This window comes from Macrobrachium rosenbergii, chromosome 37 (assembly GCF_040412425.1).
Source record: "Macrobrachium rosenbergii isolate ZJJX-2024 chromosome 37, ASM4041242v1, whole genome shotgun sequence".
In the NCBI taxonomy this organism is placed as follows: Eukaryota; Metazoa; Arthropoda; class Malacostraca; order Decapoda; family Palaemonidae; genus Macrobrachium; species Macrobrachium rosenbergii.
Window position 1 is genome coordinate 176,335 of NC_089777.1, and position 12,215 is coordinate 188,549.

Sequence of the window (12,215 nt, forward strand, 5' to 3'; positions counted from 1 at the left end):
ATGAAATAGTAATGAAAAGCCACTAGTTTGGTAGGCCCAGATCTTAGGTAAGCCTGGTCAAATGTATGACAATTCGTATTTAGCCTACTGAACTTCAGCTTCTAGGTTTATTAGTCAAAAAAGCTACCTTATATGTAATATGCATCATCAATATAATGTCCCAAGCCTGTGACAGGAAGCTTAAGATCACATCCACGAGACTGGACGATACACAAGTACGTAGTTTAATTATGATTCTTTTGATACTGTTTATTTTTGAGCTTTACAAAATGTATTTGTTGGAAATTAAATGTGCAAGTGTATTTATGGAGCAAGCTTCAGTTCCAAAATCCAAAAATATCTGAAAACCAAAACACAGCTGGCACCAAAGGGCTTTGGATGAGGGACTGTCTACTACCTGTATTTTCATTTTATGAAATTGTTCTTACATACCTTCTAGAAGGGACCTTAATGTGTACAAATTTCTATCAGGAACAGTGTTGTGGTGTATCTACATGTGTATACATACAATTAAAGACCAAGACTTGAGGACACTACTTTTAACCATAAGTAACTGAATAAACTGTCACTTCAATTTCTACCTATATTTCTGAAATTTTTGTACAACTGGTAACTTACATCATCAGCATCACCATTCATGTCATTATCCGAAGCATCTGACTTATCAGCCCGCGGTGAGCTTGGTCTTAAACTCTCCTTATGTGACCCATTTTCTGTCTTCTTTGTGCGATCTTTCCTCTTGGTACAAGAATTACCTTGCTGGTTGGGCTTGAGATCTGAAAACATCACAATCAGCAATATAGTGGGAATGATAACAACAAACAGGTATGATTTCCAAAATCCTCCATCATAAATTCAATTACTATACAACAAATACTAAACATACCCAAACTGTACAAAACACAAAACATGGCCAAAAAATATTTAGCTGTCAAGACCAGCAAGTAACTATAAACAATCAAGTTAGGAGCATTCCGAGGCTCCATTTACCTAATAAGGCAAAAACAGTACTATACATGGTTCCTCTTATTGTTGCTACGTAGTTCAACTACAATCACTCGCCAAACCTTCAAAAATATTTCAAAACAAATATTCTAATCATTAACCCATTGGCTATGCTTCTTGAATAAATGTCAAGCTGGCTGGCCAAGACTTTCAGATACAGTATCTACAGTACATATTACACCACTTTTTTCTTCAGTTCTCATTACAAGAGGAATGTGTACAAGTGCTTATTCTGCTAGTGATTAGATTTTTAGATCTAACAATTTTAGAAGTCAGTCATGTCCTGTCCCACCTCAAAAATTTGGAGGATGAGGACTTGATAACAGAATCTAATAATTAGTTACAGTACCACCAAATGGTAGCTTTTAGTATCCTTTTCCCTTCTGCGTTATGTTTTACTCTGTAAGTCTCTTTATGATCCTTTTTTGCATCTCTTACTATTTAGAGCATCGAGAAGAACCATAAAAGAGTTCAAAGGTCTGGTTAAACAAATCATTTATAACTAACTAGAGAATTATTTGTGCTATATGGTGAATGCATAACTGAAAAAAAATTCATGAAATCTAAAGACAAATGTGACTGCATAGTGGGGGGGTTGTGTTGCTCTCATATCAAACCAGTATGTCAGTAAGCTATCAGCTTATATTTTTTTAAATACAAGCTGTTATTCCATTAAGAAAATATTCTGAAGAGCCTACACACAAAAAGTGTAACAGTAAATGACATACATAATTACGCTGGGGTGGGAATGATCAAGAAAACAGCTATTGTGAAGAGCAGAGGTAATATTTTCTGCAGATCAAAATAAAATGAATGGTGCACCTATAGTTTTATGTACCATTTTTATCTTTCCTATGTATAGCATTCTATGATTAACAGATTCATCGCAAATAAATGCATATTTGTTTCATCTCTTACATCAGTCTTATATTACCTTATTTCCATGAATGTCAAATTCCATGTCCAACCTCACTCTTTATAATTGCAATCCTGAAATCCCCTGGGCATGGACGATGCATGTATTGTCCTGCTTGGTGCTACCTTTACTTTGAGCTTCATATTTTTGTTGAAAGTGCTGGCTCCCATTATTTTTTCCCAATATTTATTTTGTTTGGATTAGTTACTATTCCTTTAGCAGTGTGTTTTGAGTTGCCAACTTATGACACCTTCCCAGTTTGATGAACAGTAAACATGTGGTTATCAATTGCTTTAACCTGGGATGCTGAACTCTCTCTTAAATGGTTTATTACAGGCACTGAGTGTTCAACTTTGGTTCACAAAGTGTCAATATGCCTCAGCATCCTTGGCAAGGTCTAGATGGATGACCTTGCAGCTTGTTTATACATAATTTGGGATAAACCCCCATCTTCTGCGAGTCATTTTCCATGGTCAGGCGTGTTACCAGAAGAGTTGGGAGACATGCCACAATTAGTAACATTATCAGCAATATCTTCTGGCTGAAGACAACTTACAAGTCTCCAAAGACCTTTTGTTATTTTGTTTTCTTCTGTTTCCTTTGGTGAGAGCCTTGGTCATGGAGTGGACTTTGTCAGAGATGATGTCTTCCCAGGCTATGCTTCCACCTTGCTCTAAGGCTAGTAGGATTCGTCTTACTGGCATGACCTTCCTCCCAAGGTACAAGATCTGACCTGTCTTACTCATTCTTGCCCTGCTTTGACTGCTGCCCTGAGGCACTAGGTCATCATCTACCCACAGGAAGTTTCCCCTCCTTCCTCTCTACTCTTTTAAGCTGCAACATTCTAACTCTGACTGTCATGACACCTAACCCACAATCACACTCATTCATCCAGCCTCTAACCAAACCACTGCTGCTGGCAATTCTCCCTCTTCCAGCCCCAGCTCCTGCACCCAAAGTCTTTATAACAGTAAAGGGTGAGATGACTATGGAGTCTACCCTCCTCTCTCGGCTCAAGCATAAAGGTTCTCCAGCGATGCAACTTCATTGCAGGTCCTTGATCTGCTCTTCCCTCGAACTACAGCGCTTTTTCAGCAGATTCGATCATACAGCGCTTTTTCAGTGTCATTAATGACATCTGACAGCACCGATGAACATCAAGTTACGGTGCCATAAGTGCCACTGATGGCACTAACGGCAAGAATATGCATCAAGTTAACGGGGCTGCAACTCAATGCAACATCAAGTTGCAGTTGTTCAACTAGTGCCATTCAAGGCTCTTATGCCCAAGAAGTAGCTGGAGGACATCTAACTCCCAAAGGCAAGAATTAACATGCCATTGCCTACTCATCACTGCCATGATTTAACCTTTCCTCTTTGCTGAATACTGAAGTCAATCTTCTTGAGAAGTTTCAAAAGCTGCTAGATAAAGATGAGTTACAACTCTAATAAGCAGAACTCACATTTCTGACAAATGTCAACACTGTCTTCAGCCCAGCTACATTACAGTGCAAATTACTTGCACCAGGACCACTCCTTGGAGGACTAACACCATTTGTCCACCAGTGCAAGACCTTCGACCAGCTCCTGCCTAGCAGATTGAATTCACTACCTAGGTGCTGCCCCATTCTCTATTTAGCAGTTCATTACTCAAGTAATATATTGCCTTCACATGAAAATTAAAGACCCTTGTCGCCTGTGGTCCCTTCAGTCCAATTTACCAAACAACCAGTAGGAAGATCATCAGACCTCTCCAACCCAAAGTTACCAACCATACCTAGGCCTCTGGTACACCTGAAAAGCATACACACTTGAGAAAAGGGCACTGTTCCAAGAGGCTATGAACAAAATCATAATGGAGAGTTCTGATGAAACTGCCAAAAATCTTGGGAGTCTAAGGATGAAGCTCCATTCGCACAAAAGAAATTCTAAACCCCACCCTTACATTAAGGAGCTCTGATCTAACAAGGCATGTCTCAAGCTGATGGCAAGTGCTCCATTTTGTTCAGATCACTTAACGGAAAAAAAAAAAAAAAAAAAAAAGGGCATTTTACCTCTGCCTTGTTTGCATAAGAGGCTTGACATTTTTTCCTTGCCTTTTATTACAAAATTAAATGTATGATTTACCTTAACTTTATTTTCAATTGTTGACAGCCATTTCTTGAAATCAAGGCAGAAAGGAAACTTGAAAAGGCCATTCCATTTTTTTATACAAATGGTAACATTTGAAGCTTCTGGTGACATTTTTACTACAGTACCTATTTATATGTATTTATGTGAACAGAATACAATTACCTTCCAGGGAAGGTATTTATTTTCAGCAATTATTTACATATACAGGCAGTCCCCAGTTATTGGCGATCCGGTTTTACAGCGCTTGTCTAGCGACAATGACAACCAAATTTTCAACACCGATTCCTGGTTATCGGCGGTGCTGGTCCCCGGTAATCGGCGCCAGTAACTGGATACTGGCGCCAATAACCGAGGATTCGCGCCAGTATCGCCGATTTTCGGTTATCACGCTGTCAGAAACAGAACCCGGCCAATAACCAGGGACTACCTGTAAAATGTTAATGAATCAAAATGAGAGGCTTAGAATTTTTTTTTATTTCTATCTTTTTCTGCTCTAGTGTGATTCTGTCAATAGTTGAACATACAAATCAAGAGTCAAGGTCAACAGATTAGCTAAATCACTCTCAAACTACTATTGAAAACAACTTGTGTAGAAAATGTGAGAAAGAAAAGTGGCGCTCACGATCAAAATCTTTAAATAACCCGTAAGTACACTTATTACAATAAACAACAAATCTTATAAAATAATATTTCATTTATTTTATACATATCCAATTCAAAACACTGGGCAGCAACAGAGCTGCACTTCAAAATAAAACTCCTTAAATTCTGTTTGACCACAAAACTAAACCACACCATTTTCCTTTATTCTTCTGAAATACTTACCAGGGGGATTCTTGAGTATAAATGTTGTTAACTTGTGCCTCATATCCAACATTCCCTGGTAACCACAAGCTTTGCAGCTCTGCTTGATTGTTGCCTTCTTTTCCTGAATTTTGTAAAAAAAAAAAAAAAAAATTAATATACACTTACAATAATAAACTAGTATCATGTAAACACAATGTTCCTGGGATACTTGGCATCTTTAGGATTAGTTTAGCTTAAGTATCCATCCAACATTAATAAATTTTCCTTTGTCTTTTGCCCCAAGATGTCTGTAGTTTACAAAAGATATAGTGCCTTCTGTCTATTGTTATAAAGACAACGCAAATTAATCTGACAAGGCAGAAATTGTTTAAATCTTCTTCACATAATTTCTAAAATTTTGTTCACTTTTTCCAATATAGCAAATTCCCTTGTCCTTTACTTAACAGACTTTTCAATCTCTTTTTATACAAAATAAAATTTTCTTAATGATCTTTTCAACTGCAGTAATATCTTTAAATATTACTCCATACCCTTCAAGCCAGAGCTAACCTAGCCTGGTTCTATCTAACCAATACAAGTTTTGTTCCGTACAAAAACATTCATATTTAAAATCGCATGGATTCTTTGATTAACTTGACATCACATTCTAGACATTACTTGTCATCACCAACCGCATACAGAACCTTTATGCATGACATATTGTTACCCAAACCTGGTAAGGGATGCAGTGCACGTGCACACACACACACACACTGTTCATCAATAAATTGTCATACTTCAACAATTATTATGGCCAGATACATATTAGATATTGATAAGAACCCAGGTTATATTGACACGTAGTACATTTTGGGTAGCCAACGAGTTTCCACATGCTCTTGCTACATTTTCTTTTAATTTATACAGGATTTTTCAGTTTTACGTACAAATGGTAAAAAGTAGCAGAGGCGCTACATTTCACATTCTACAACCTGCTATGAGTATGGGTTCCTAAACTGATCCTCATATAAACTGGATATTCTTTTAAACCTTTCGCTTTTGACCCTTATCAACAATTACGTCTATGGGAGGTGGCAGTGACTTGAGCGGTAGGTGTAAACATCCTTATACCTTTTGGTTCAAAGATGTGTACATAGTTCCCACAATTTTCAAATTAGACACTTCAATCGTTATTCATTTTGCAGCTAAATTATTTTCCTAAACAATGGCATAAAAAATCTGCCAAAAAATGATTTTTATGTAGCAGGAATAATGACTAGATACTGTGATGAGAAAATTTTGCACTTTCCTCCTATAAAAATTTGCCTCCCCCCACAAATTATCTGCAATAAAGTGTTTTTTATTGATAAAACAACCAGATAAATTACCTAGTTACTGCAATGCAAAAGGTTGCAATTACTGAAAGGAAAATATGACCAAATGAATAACAAAGTAGCATCACATTTACCACTATGAAACAGGAGGCAGGAGACAAATGGAGATTTGTATAAGACAAAGTGCTGGAAAGCAATGAATAGCAAAATTTTACATTGGTTCTGTGCATCAAAATGTCGATGACATGATTTATTCTATAATACTGCCAAACTACAATACAGTAATGACTTTATTTAATAAATTTAGTCAAGGTGCTGCTGTCCTTTATTCATGAAGACCATAAATAAAATCAGCTGCACTTTCTCCCTTTTAAGGAACTTATTCTCAAGCCCTAAAACACTTCTGTTGATTACCAAATGAATGGCATTTTTGGTTTTACTAAACTAGGTAATGCTAATTAATCTAATAATACAAACAAATTGGTAACATCCATACAATATTTATGTACACTGGTAGTGGCAATACAAATACATCATACTGTTTGTGCTCTTGAGCAGCCTCAAAACATCAGTTATGTATCTGGAGTATGGTGTAAACATGCTGTGTGCTTCCATACTCTTTGGTGGCCAGCATTTGTTTCTGATGTGAATAGTTAGAAAATTGGGCTAAACAAGGTACATCTCAACACTGACTTTTTATAACAGATCCAAAATGCAGTAATTTGCAGTAACAAAGAAAAATTGACACCTGAGCTGAACTTGCTAGTACAGTAAAGTACTAAATATTAATTATTCTCCTATAGTATACAGCTAATATAAGATACATCCTGACACTTGTAGCGGATGATCTGAGAAATAAGGTAATGCAATTACTTCTGAAAACCACTGCGGCCATATATTTAAACATTTTTCAAGTAATTTCTTCTCACTCCTCCTGCAAGCCATACTTTACAACAGGTTTTCCTCTCAACTCTACATATGCACTAATTCAATAGCATAAATTTGTGCACGCACACACAAACTATTGTCAATGTAGCCTCACCTGTTTATGAATACAATCCTTCATGGTACAAATTCAATGGACTTCAAATTAAAGTCATATGCACTATAGCTTTAAATTTTAAATGAATTACTAATTGTTTATAAGTGATGATCATCAACACCTACAGCCAAAAAACAAAGGGTTCATGGCAAATCTAGTGTTACAATGGAAATATTTTTTACACTATTACATGTACAGTATAAACATACAACTTACATTTGGGTGTAAAACAGTCTCTGGATTTTCACATTCTGGACAGAGAACAAATCTCTTGATGAAACCATCGAGAAGATCCTGGAGTTTGGTTGCATCATGAGATCCATTTACGATGTATCGGTCATTTTTGAAATCAAACTGGGTCTGTGCTCCCAATTCACATCCAAAATACTTGCAAGGATCTGTAAAGAAAATATATATATATATAAAATATAAAACGCTAGTGGAATGACTTAAGATTTATGAAATTTAGCCTTTCAAGCAAAGCACTGGGGCACTTTTGGCCATTCAGTGCTTCAGATAATTAAAAATAGAGTTGGATTGGTTAGACAGCATGAGCAAAGAAAGGAAGTGGGAATAGAGATAAAGTAAAAGGCTAAAAAGTGGGTGCAGCTAGGGGCCAAGGGGTATGCAAACACCCTTTAGTAATGCCTTCAGTATTTACCATGTGAGGTGCACTAATAGTACTACCTCTTTCCCCTCCATTCAGAGAAAATGAAAGTGGAGAAAAAAATATAAAACAATAGCTTACAGCAACTGACAGTTTTCTCTGCACTAACATGCCACTATATGACTATATGAGGTTACAAAACTTTATAAAAATTCCCCAAGGCTGTGTTACAGCCTTTTGATTTCTTGCACAATACTAAAGAACAGCGTTTCATGGAGAAGAAATCGGCGACAAAAGGCTTCGAAGATTTCTTTGGAGGAAGCCACGTTTAAACAGAGTCCTTCAACTGCCCTCCTGCCCAGTGCAGCGTATCGCACGCCATCTCACTAGTATGTGTGAATATGTATCGACTCTCCGAGCGGCCAATGAAGAATTAGAGGAATTTATTTCTCTTGATAGAATACATGTCTCGCCAAAATGTGGTTTGGATTCCACAATAAGCTGTAGGTCCTGTTGCTAGGTAACCAGTTGGTTCTTAGGCACATAAAATAAGTCTAATCCTTCGGGCCAGCCCTAGGAGAGCTGTTAATCAGCTCAGTGGTCTGGTTAAACTAAGATATACTCAACTTTTTAACTACCATATACTATCTAACCAACCTGGCACTGCCTGGGAAAACTCTGAAGTACTGAGAAAATTTTTCCTACACTTCGTTGTGCTGACTGTCCCTCGTATCCAGGTTTACGGTGCTGACTGTCCCCTTTATCCACATATTACTGTAATCACTGTCCCATTTATCCAGGTATTACTGTGCTGACTGTCCCATTAACCCTTAACCGCCGAGCCTCTATTTACAAAAGTGTGTCGTATGCCGGCGGCGTTCAGGAGTTAGCGCCGAAGCGGAAAAAAAGTTTTTTTCAAAAAATCACAGCACACTTAGTTTTTAAGATTAAGAGTTCATTTTTGGCCCTTTTTTTGTCATTGCCTGAAGTTTAATATGCAACCATCAGAAATGAAAAAAAATATCATTATCATATATAAATATTGGATCATATATAAATATTGGAATATATGACAACGCAAAAAAAATTTTCATATATAATTGTATACAAATTGTGCTGTGAGCAAAACGGTTAAAGATAATGAGTTATTTCTTTTCCCGTTGTATTGTACACTAAATTGCGATGATTTTGGTATATAACAAATTGTAAAACGATCAAAGCAACACAGAGAAAATATTATCACACAATGATGCATGAATTCGTAACGCGCAGACATAAAAAAGTTTTTTCTAAAATTCACCATAAATCGAAATATGGTGCTAGAGACTTCCCCTTTGTTGCAAAATGAAGGTAATTGATTGAATATTACTAGACTGTAAGTGTTTTAGCTTACAGTTGCATTTTGCGACCATTTCGGTCGAGTTAAAGTTGACTGAAGGTCGAATTTATTCTATTTATCGTGATTAATATGAAAATATTTCAAAACTGTTAAACGCTACAACCATGAGTTATTTTTTGTTGTATTCTACATGATATTGCACATATTTTCATGCATAACACTTTATGTAAGGCCTAATATAAAATGGTACAAAAATTACGACGAGGTGACTAAAGAAATTCTGAGATTTTCAGCCGTTACCGAGTGCGGAGGTAAAGAAAAAGTTTTTTTCAAAAATTCACCATAAATCGAAATATTGTGCTAGAGACCTCTCGTTTGTTGCAAAATGAAGGAGATAAATGATTGAATGTTACTAGAATGTAAGAGTTTTAGCTTACAATTGCAGTTTTTCAACCATTTCAGTCAGGTCAAAGTTGACCGAAGGTTGAAATTTTGGCACTTATCGTGATTTATATGAAAATATTTCAAAACTGATAAAAGCAACAACCACGAGTTATTTTGTGTTGTATTCTACATGAAATTGCGCACATTTTCATATGTAAAACTTTATGTAACGGTTACCAAAAAACGGTGCAAACATTACGACAAAGTGACGAAAGAATTTCTGAGATTTTCGGCTCAGTTACCGCAAGCAGACGTAAGGAAAAAGTTTTTTTTTTAAATTCACCATAAACTGAAATATTGTGCTAGAGACTTCCAATTTGTTGCAAAATGAAGGTAAATGATTGAATGTTACTAGAATGTAAGAGTTTTAGCTTACAATTGCGTTTTTCGACCATTTCAGTTGAGTCAAAGTTGACCGAAGGTTGAAATTTTGGCACTTATCGTGATGTGAAAATATTTCAAAACTGATAAAAGATACAACCATGGGTTGTTTTTTTGTTGTATTCTACATGCACTTACGCACATTTTCATATATAAAACTTCACGTAACGGCTAATATAAAACGGTGCAAACATTACGACAAAGTGACAAAAGAATTTCGGAGATTTTCGGCTGAGTTACCACGAGCAGACGTAAGGAAAAAGTTTTTTTAAAATTCACCATAAATCGGAATATTGTGCTAGAGACTTCCAATTTGTTGCAAAATGAAGGTAAATGATTGAATATTACTAGAATGTAAGAGTTTTAGCTTACAATTGCGTTTTTCGACCATTTCGGTCGAGTCAAAGTTGACCGAAGGTTGAAATTTTGGCACTTGTGATTTATATGAAAATATTTCCAAACTGATACAAGCAACAACCACAAGTTTTGTGTTGTATTCTACATGAAATTGCGCACATTTTCACATACAAAACTTTATGTAACGGGTAATATAAAATGGTGCAAAAATTACGACAAAGTGACGAAAGAATTTCTGAGATGCGTCGCTGATACTCTGTAGTGCGAGAAGAAAGAAATTGGTGCATGTGCGGCTGGGTAAAGCTTGGAAAAAAACAACAGTGTGATCCATGAACTCCCAGCATCCCTCAAGGCGCGTGATTTAAAATCTTTCACAAACTAGGCCTATAATTATTTTTCCGCGAATATTTAAAAAAACTTTTTGTAGTCGACGTACCGTACGTCCACTCTGCACCCGACAGACAATTTTAGTTGACATACGATATGTCTAGTCGGCGTTTAAGGGTTAATATATTATACAAACATCAACATAACAAACATGCATCGTTTCTATGGATCTTTTAAAATGTTATGCTTTACTTCACTGTACCCAATAATAATGTATATACAGTGACCCTCGTTTATCGTGGGAGATAGGTTCCGAGACCGGCCGCAATGATTGAAATTCCGCGAAGTACGAACAGCATATTTATTTATTTAACGTGTACGATATTTGGACTTTTTAAAACCCTCCCTGTACTCTTAACAACCCACCCTTTACTCTATTAATAATAGGGAAAACTGTTAAGCAATATGACTTCAGTAGGTAAGTTTACAGTACCATATAACAGGGGCTAATTTACTGTGGTAAAGTAGCTATAGTATATGACGTGATTGGCAAGCTTTAAATTTTAAAGAATAAAGTATACATACAGTAATAATATATACAGTAATACAATACAGTATCATGTTACTGTACTGCATTACATGTAATACAGTACAGTATCACTTAAGATTTAAAAAAAAAAATAAAGATTGTTACTGTACTCACCACAAAAGAAGTTGAAGTAAAACTTGAATGAAGATAGTGATGAATTTGCTGCGCAGTAAAAATGATGACGATGAACCTCGGGCCACAACTTCTTCCAGCTGGCGTTAATGGTGGCAGGCTTTATTCCTTCCAATGCCTTGTGGATATTTTGGAGGCACGTAGCAGTTGTGTACTGCCGCCAGTATGCCTTCAAGTTGAAATTGTCGTCTTCTTGGGCGGCATCCATGGAAGCAACCAGGTTTGCCAGGGCATTACTCGTGTATAGGGCCTTGAATGCCCTAATAACTCCCTGGTCCAATGGCTGAATAAGTGACGTTGTGTTGGGCGGTAGGAACTCAACCTGAACCCCCCAATACGACAGATCAGTAGCATGGCCACCAGCATTATCCATAATGAGAAGGACTTTGAATGGCATGCCCTTTTCTGCTAGATACACCTTCACCGGATAAAACACTGGTGGAACCAGTCAGAGGTCAGCATCTTCGTTATCCAGGCCTTTGGACTGTGCATCCAATGTACAGGCAGCAGATTCTTGTTTTTGTTTTTTAAAGCCCTTGGGTTTTTAGACTTGTAAATAAGTCCTGGCTTTAATAAAAATCCTGCAGCATTGCCACACATCACGAGGGTCACACGATCCTTGTATGCTTTAAAGCCAGCGGCTTTTGCTTCCTCTTTGAACAGGAAAGTTCGCGAGGGCATTCTTTTCCAAAACAAGCCCGTCTCGTCCATATTAAAAACTTGTTCGGGCTGATATTCACCTACAGAGATAATCTTCTTGAAGGTTTCACTGACATATGTTTCAGCAGCGACCGTGTCAGCCGAAGCAACCTCGCCACAAGGA

General features: G+C 36.8%; 1 protein-coding gene across 9 annotated transcripts in view; it reads right to left on the reverse strand.

The window, feature by feature from the left end:
- eIF5 (eukaryotic translation initiation factor 5) overlaps positions 1-12,215 on the reverse strand; it is a 228,662-nt gene that overhangs the window by 73,033 nt on the left and 143,414 nt on the right. For all 9 annotated transcript variants that reach the window (XM_067081265.1, XM_067081260.1, XM_067081259.1 and 6 more), the window contains 3 exons: positions 7,433-7,614; positions 4,880-4,982; positions 619-776 (listed from right to left, as the gene is read on the reverse strand). In XM_067081265.1, coding sequence (XP_066937366.1) covers positions 619-776; positions 4,880-4,982; positions 7,433-7,614 — 443 coding nt within the window. The remainder of the gene's footprint in view (positions 1-618; positions 777-4,879; positions 4,983-7,432; positions 7,615-12,215) is intronic.